The sequence below is a fragment of the Oncorhynchus clarkii genome, chromosome 12 (genome assembly GCF_045791955.1).
Source record: "Oncorhynchus clarkii lewisi isolate Uvic-CL-2024 chromosome 12, UVic_Ocla_1.0, whole genome shotgun sequence".
Classification (NCBI taxonomy): Eukaryota; Metazoa; Chordata; class Actinopteri; order Salmoniformes; family Salmonidae; genus Oncorhynchus; species Oncorhynchus clarkii.
In genome coordinates, this window is record NC_092158.1 from 94,067,282 (window position 1) to 94,074,203 (window position 6,922).

At 48.1% G+C, this 6,922-nt stretch overlaps 1 protein-coding gene across 1 annotated transcript; it reads left to right on the plus strand.

Moving 5' to 3' along the window:
* The first annotated feature begins 1,287 nt into the window (after window positions 1-1,287).
* LOC139421675 (actin, cytoplasmic 1) lies at window positions 1,288-6,336 on the plus strand. The gene is made up of 6 exons (XM_071172766.1): window positions 1,288-1,542; window positions 2,869-2,997; window positions 3,355-3,594; window positions 4,343-4,781; window positions 4,893-5,074; window positions 5,542-6,336. The coding sequence occupies exons 2-6, from the start codon at window positions 2,875-2,877 to the stop codon at window positions 5,683-5,685; spliced, it is 1,128 nt and encodes a 375-aa protein (XP_071028867.1). The 5' UTR covers window positions 1,288-1,542; window positions 2,869-2,874; the 3' UTR covers window positions 5,686-6,336.
* The last annotated feature ends 586 nt before the right edge of the window (window positions 6,337-6,922 follow it).

Genomic DNA, 6,922 nt, shown 5'->3' on the forward strand with positions numbered 1-6,922 from the left:
GGAAGTCAGGAGGCAGGGGGGGCCTGGTAAATAGCCTCTACTCTTCCCAGCTACCTATTAGAACAGGAAGTCAGGAGGCAGGGTCATGGTAAATAGCCTCTACTCTTCCCAGCTAGCTATTAGAACAGGAAGTCAGGAGGCAGGGTCATGGTAAATAACCTCTACTCTTCCCAGCTAGCTGTTAGAACAGGAAGTCAGGAGACAGGGGCGGCTATTTACCAGCATAACCTGCAGACCACTCTACTCTACAGTCTGCATGTTAAAGTGTCCACTAGTGTGTCTGTGTGTGTGTGTGTGTGTGTGTGTGTGTGTGTGTGTGTGTGTGTGTGTGTGTGTGTGTGTGTGTGTGTGTGATAGATGTTGCCTCTTTTGAGGGCTACTAGAACGAAGCCTGCTGACAGTGAACAACAGAACAACACCACTAGCCAGCTGGTTAGGGCTTAGGGTGCTAGGAGTTAGGATGCATCATGTGAGGGCTTGGGGACTAGGAGTTAGGATGCATCATGTGAGGGCTAGGGGACTAGGAGTTAGGATGCATCATGTGAGGGCTTGGGGACTAGGAGTTAGGATGCATCATGTGAGGGCTTGGGGACTAGGAGTTAGGATGCATCATGTGAGGGCTTGGGGACTAGGAGCTAGGATGCATCATGTGAGGGCTAGGGGACTAGGAGTTAGGATGCATCATGTGAGGGGTAGGGGACTAGGAGTTAGGATGCATCATGTGAGGGCTTGGGGACTAGGAGTTAGGATGCATCATGTGAGGGCTAGGGGACTAGGAGTTAGGATGCATCATGTGAGGGCTAGGGGACTAGGAGTTAGGATGCATCATGTGAGGGCTTGGGGACTAGGAGTTAGGATGCATCATGTGAGGGCTTGGGGACTAGGAGTTAGGATGCATCATGTGAGGGCTTGGGGACTAGGAGTTAGGATGCATCATGTGAGGGCTAGGGGACTAGGAGTTAGGATGCATCATGTGAGGGCTTGGGGACTAGGAGTTAGGATGCATTCTGTCTGTTTGGATGTAGCAGTTAGGTAGCTAACTAGCTAGCGGTGCCTATGCAAGTTACACTTTTGAGATAACCCTGACCGCTGTTCACTACAAACCCTAAACTCCAGGCCGAACTGACCACTACAGCTGCATTTTAAAACGGGGCTCGGCTGTGCTCTGTACAGGGCCTTAGAAAACATTTTATAGATCCCATTTTGATTTCCTCCTTTTTTTCTCATACCTCGCTAAGAGAGAGAGAGAGAGAAAGAGAGAGAGACAGACAGAGAGAGAGAGAAGGGGCGTTTCACAACCGACTGTAGTTTAGTTGCAGCAGGGAGTAGCGTGTTATGGCGACGCGCCCGGTTCCGTGACACCGGACCAATCAGATCGCGCGAATCCGAAAGTTTACCTTTTATGGCTCGAGCCGGGCATCTAACCGGGAGATAAAAACCACGCGCCCACCGACTACCGGTTCACTTTGAGGCGCCGTCACACGCAGTTCGTGCGGGATTATATCATTTACCCTTGAAACACCCCCCTCCCAAAACCAAAAGGTAAGAATAACCTACATATCTCTACTATTTAATGGCGGTTGTTTTGGTAACAGATACAAAGTAAACACGTATCTGGTTGCATATTTTAATTCATGTTAATCTGGTTTGTTATATAGTGGAGGACATGAACCACAAGGCTGTTCGTATGATTATAGGGTAGACTAAATTAACATGCTGTTTTTCAGTAATATGCATGGTTGATGAGGTTCACTAAATGTATTTACTAGGTTTGAAACATGTTTATAGTGGACATCCTGTTTAATTAATTGGGTGGATATGCAGGTGTGACTTGTTAGGTAATCAATAACCGGCTTAACCCCCATACAACAACCACCTACAGTAAATATATATTTATCTTATCATGGTGTTAAACTGATTTATGTTTTTTTAGCAACTGTTGGACCCCCCCCCCTCCCGGGGTAAAAGGGGGGTCTCAGGGAGTCTTTGTGTTGAGCTCTGCGGCTGTAGGTTCAGATCCTGCGTGTTAACATTAACGTTTTTTAACAACCACTCGACACATATTGTTTTAACTTAAGACATTAAACTAACTTTATTTATTGGTATGTGTGTAGTACTTAAAGCCGTAGTTATTATAACCTGAGCGGTTATTCAGGAAACCGGTCCGGAGGAAGGGGGGGGGTACCTCGTCAGCAGTGACCAAGGCGTGGCCAGCAGGAAATGGCCTCTAACCTGGCAGGTTTATTCACAACACTGGACTTGGAAGTTAACTAAATTATGTCTTTGTTTTTTAAGTCCCCTCCTTTAGTAGTAAATCAGCATTTGAATGGGAGTTATAGACTTGGGATTTCATATTGAGGAGTGTGTTTTAAATTTTATTAAGAGGTTTATTTTCCATGTCATTAACGCACATTTTAAAGTCAGAGTTCCACGGTCGTCTTGTGTTATTTAGGGAGTTTATAAAATGGCGGCCGGGGGGTTGAAATGCTACTTGGTTAAGAGGGGAGTGGTCACATCCGGGTCTTGGTCCAAAAAAATGTTCCTATTCTCTGGTTGTGAACCGCCAAAAGGGCTGCTGAGAATCCCAAAACATGTCCTTATATGGTAATATCGAAAGAACGCAGCGCCACTCTCCTTTGTCTGGAGGGCGCAGTGCGGTTTCCACCTAGCGGTCAGAACGCGTCATTACAACCTGCCAGGAAGGCAGGACGTGTTGCGTCATGTCGTCACAGGGCTCTATGCGGAAGTGTTTCTTAAGGGTGGCGCTGTGCGGAAGTGTTGAGGGTTACGCAGTTTTTTTTAACCCTCTTCTCAAACGTCTCTTTGTAGCCTTTGTTTGTATTTTACTTACGGTTTCTTTTTCTTCAGTTCAAAATGGAAGATGAAATCGCCGCACTGGTTGTTGACAACGGATCCGGTATGTGCAAAGCCGGATTCGCCGGAGATGACGCGCCTCGGGCTGTCTTCCCCTCCATCGTCGGGCGTCCCAGGCATCAGGTGAGGAACAAGGGGTTTTACCCGGAAATGGACCTGTCATTGCTAATGCCCAAATGTAAACAAATCTCATGATGGGCTTTGGGACATTTTGAACTGTAAAAATTACATAGTGTTCTAGTTTGATTTGTCTGGTTATTATTAATTTTAGGCCTAGTGACTAGAATAGAGATGAACCATGCCATAGATCACATCCCTGAGAAGTGGCTACATACAACTAGCCTTATGCACCTCAATGCAGTCAGACTTAATATTGAGGACACTGCTAACTATATATACTAACCCCATCAAATCTAGTAGTTGGTATGCTAGCCGTGTCCTAGCTAGTGTCTGTATATATTAACCCTGTCCTGTTTTCAGGGAGTGATGGTTGGGATGGGCCAGAAAGACAGCTACGTGGGAGACGAGGCTCAGAGCAAGAGGGGTATCCTGACTCTGAAGTACCCCATCGAGCACGGCATCGTCACCAACTGGGACGACATGGAGAAGATCTGGCATCACACCTTCTACAACGAGCTGCGAGTGGCTCCAGAGGAGCACCCCGTCCTGCTCACAGAGGCCCCCCTCAACCCCAAAGCCAACAGGGAGAAGATGACCCAGGTATGTGTCACTCACTCACCTCTACGGTTCCTTCTGCTCTTCGGTTCTGCCTAGTCTTTCCTCACGCTCCTCTTCCTCTCCTCCAGGCCCTCTCTTCTGAAAGCTGATTTGTCTCCCATCTCTCTAGAAGCTCCAGGTCTTTCCTCTGTTTTCTGCACCTTGCTGGCCTTAATGATGACTGTTGGCGTGTAGAGCTAGTCACAGCACTTTAATGATGTCTGTTATGGCGCGTAGAGCTAGTGACGGCACTTTAATGATGACATTCATTCTAACAATAAGACGGCCCTCTGCTGGCTGAGTTACCATAGCAACACTAACGCTACAGGGGGTCTATTTCGACCTACACGGCCCAGTGGGGATGACTGCTGTGTTTCTGAACGGGTTCTCCACTAACTTTACCCCTCAACTCACTAACGCATGTTCTTCTGACTGTTGCTCTCGAACCTTGACACTCATCCCTCTCTCTACTGTGGTCCTCCAGCACCTTGACTCTCATCCCTCTCTACTGTGGTCCTCATCCCTCTCTACTGTGGTTTTATAGCACCTTGACACTCATCCCTCTCTACTGTGGTTTTATAGCACCTTGACTCTCATCCCTCTCTACTGTGGTCCTCATCCCTCTCTACTGTGGTTTTATAGCACCTTGACACTCATCCCTCTCTACTGTGGTTTTATAGCACCGTGGCACTCATCCCTCTCTACTGTAGTCCTACAGCACTGTGACTCATCCCTCTCCTCTCATCTCCAGATCATGTTTGAGACCTTCAACACCCCTGCCATGTACGTGGCCATCCAGGCCGTGTTGTCCCTGTACGCCTCTGGCCGTACCACCGGTATCGTCATGGACTCCGGTGACGGCGTGACCCACACAGTACCCATCTACGAGGGCTACGCTCTGCCCCACGCCATCCTGCGTCTGGATCTGGCCGGCCGCGACCTCACAGACTACCTGATGAAGATCCTGACGGAGCGCGGCTACAGCTTCACCACCACGGCCGAGAGGGAAATCGTACGAGACATCAAGGAGAAGCTGTGCTACGTGGCGCTGGACTTTGAGCAGGAGATGGGCACCGCTGCCTCCTCTTCCTCTCTGGAGAAGAGCTACGAGCTGCCTGACGGACAGGTCATCACCATCGGCAACGAGAGGTTCCGCTGCCCAGAGGCCCTCTTCCAGCCCTCCTTCCTCGGTGAGTTTGAACTAAACACTCAGAACAGTCGCTCGAGGTCAGACGGGTCTTCGGCAGCAGTCTTGTGAGCGCCGTAATGACGGCCATTTTGTCTCCTCTCTCTCTCTCCAGGTATGGAGTCTTGCGGTATCCACGAGACCACCTACAACTCCATCATGAAGTGTGACGTGGACATCCGTAAGGACCTGTACGCCAACACAGTGCTGTCCGGAGGAACCACCATGTACCCCGGCATCGCTGACAGGATGCAGAAGGAGATCACCTCTCTGGCCCCCTCCACCATGAAGATCAAGGTTAGAATCACTACAGTCAACTCTGTCCCTTTATGAAGGCTACACAAGCACTACCAACTAGGACTAAATACCAGTCATCTAATCAGATGGCCTGGCAACAGTATACCGGTTCTCACTACTATTAGGCTTAGCTAACAGTCCCCTATAAAGATCACTAATACACAGTTATTACATTACTTTAACACTGTAAAAATCAACTGCTTCAGACCTTCAAACAGCAACACAATGCATAACTTAGTATCCAGTAGACTGATCTGAAGTCCTGTCCCTTACCTTTAACTCTCTGCTGCCACCGTGTGGTCAGATGTTAGTACTGCAGTCTAACCCATGTTAATTTAACCCCACCGTGTGGTCAGATGTTAGTACTGCAGTCTTAACCCATGTTAATTTAGCCTTCTGCTGCCACCATGTGGTCAGATGTTAGTACTGCAGTCTAACCCATGTTAATTTAACCCTCTCCTCTCCAGATCATCGCCCCCCCAGAGCGTAAATACTCCGTCTGGATCGGAGGCTCCATCTTGGCTTCTCTCTCCACCTTCCAACAGATGTGGATCAGCAAGCAGGAGTACGACGAGTCTGGTCCCTCCATCGTCCACCGTAAATGCTTCTAAACAGACTGTACCCATCCCAAACGACCGACCCAGCCACACCCGACTACCACTTCAGCTCTGCCACCAGACACACCGCCCAGAGGGAGAGAGAGGGCCTGCGGAGTGAGCCCAAACCCAGCTTCTCAGTCTCATTGGCTTCTGTTATTTTGGCGCTTTTTTTTGACTCAGGATCTGTGAAAAACAAAAAATATACAACTGGAACGGTGAAACAACGGATTAAAGATTTTTAAGAGTTAAAAAAAAAAAATAATGTAAGGACCCCTGAGATTCTATCATGCAGCTGAGGACTTTAAAAACAACAACATGTACATTCTGTTTCTTTTCGAGTCATTCCAATTGTTTTGTTAACTTTTCAGAACAGGTATTTGCCTCTGTGAAGGCTGCCGGCGTCCGGCTCTCTGCCACAGCGTTCTGTAACATGGGGCAGTATGGCTTGTATGTAAATTATGTCACAATGTCTGGGTTTTTTGTACTTGCAGCCTTAAGTCTTGGTCCTGTTAATTTTTTTTTGTTTATGCAAATGAACCCGAGTGTGACCTCTGCTGGGGGGGGGGTCAGAGGTGATTAGGGTGCCAGAGGGACCAGTGGGGAGGGGGCCAACTTGTACACTGACTAAACTCCCAATAAAAGTGCACATGTGTTCCGACATCACTTCCTGTCTGAGACTCCCTTCCTGTACAGTTCACTGTTGTCTGGGTGGGGTGGCAGGAAGCTTTTGGGTCTAGGATTAAGCGGATAACAAAGGGGGGGGGTAATAGTGTGGGTTCCAGTCAAATCAACATCCTGGTGCTTTCCTATAGCACATCGACAGAATGTACTCATCTCTCACGGAGCTACCTAAAGATACACAATGTAAGTCTCTGGATAATTGTCAGCTAGCACCTGTTACGTCACTAGCAATTTATTTAACTAGGCAAGTTGGGTTAAGAACCAATTCTAATTTTACAATGACGGCCTAGGAACCAACAGTGGGTTTTAATCTGCCTTGTTCAGGGGCTGTAACACTATACTGGCTCGGTGTGAGGATCATTAATTAGAGTGGGTTTTAATCTGCCTTGTTCAGGGGCTGTAACACTACTGGCTCGGTGTGGGGATCATTAATTAGTGGGTTTTAATCTGCCTTGTTCAGGGGCTGTAATACTATACTGGCTCGGTGTGGGGATCATTGAATTAGTGGTGGGTTTCCATCCTGATCATCAGCTTCTTGGAGAGGAGAGAAATAACAGGGTTGCCAGCT

Coding starts and splice junctions, on each gene's coding strand:
- LOC139421675 (XM_071172766.1), top strand. CDS start 2,875: ATGGAAGATGAAATCGCCGCACTGGTTGTTGACAACGGATCCGGTATG. Junction 2,998..3,354: donor TCGGGCGTCCCAGGCATCAG/GTGAGGAACAAG, acceptor TCCTGTTTTCAG/GGAGTGATGGTTGGGATGGG. Junction 4,782..4,892: donor CTTCCAGCCCTCCTTCCTCG/GTGAGTTTGAAC, acceptor CTCTCTCTCCAG/GTATGGAGTCTTGCGGTATC.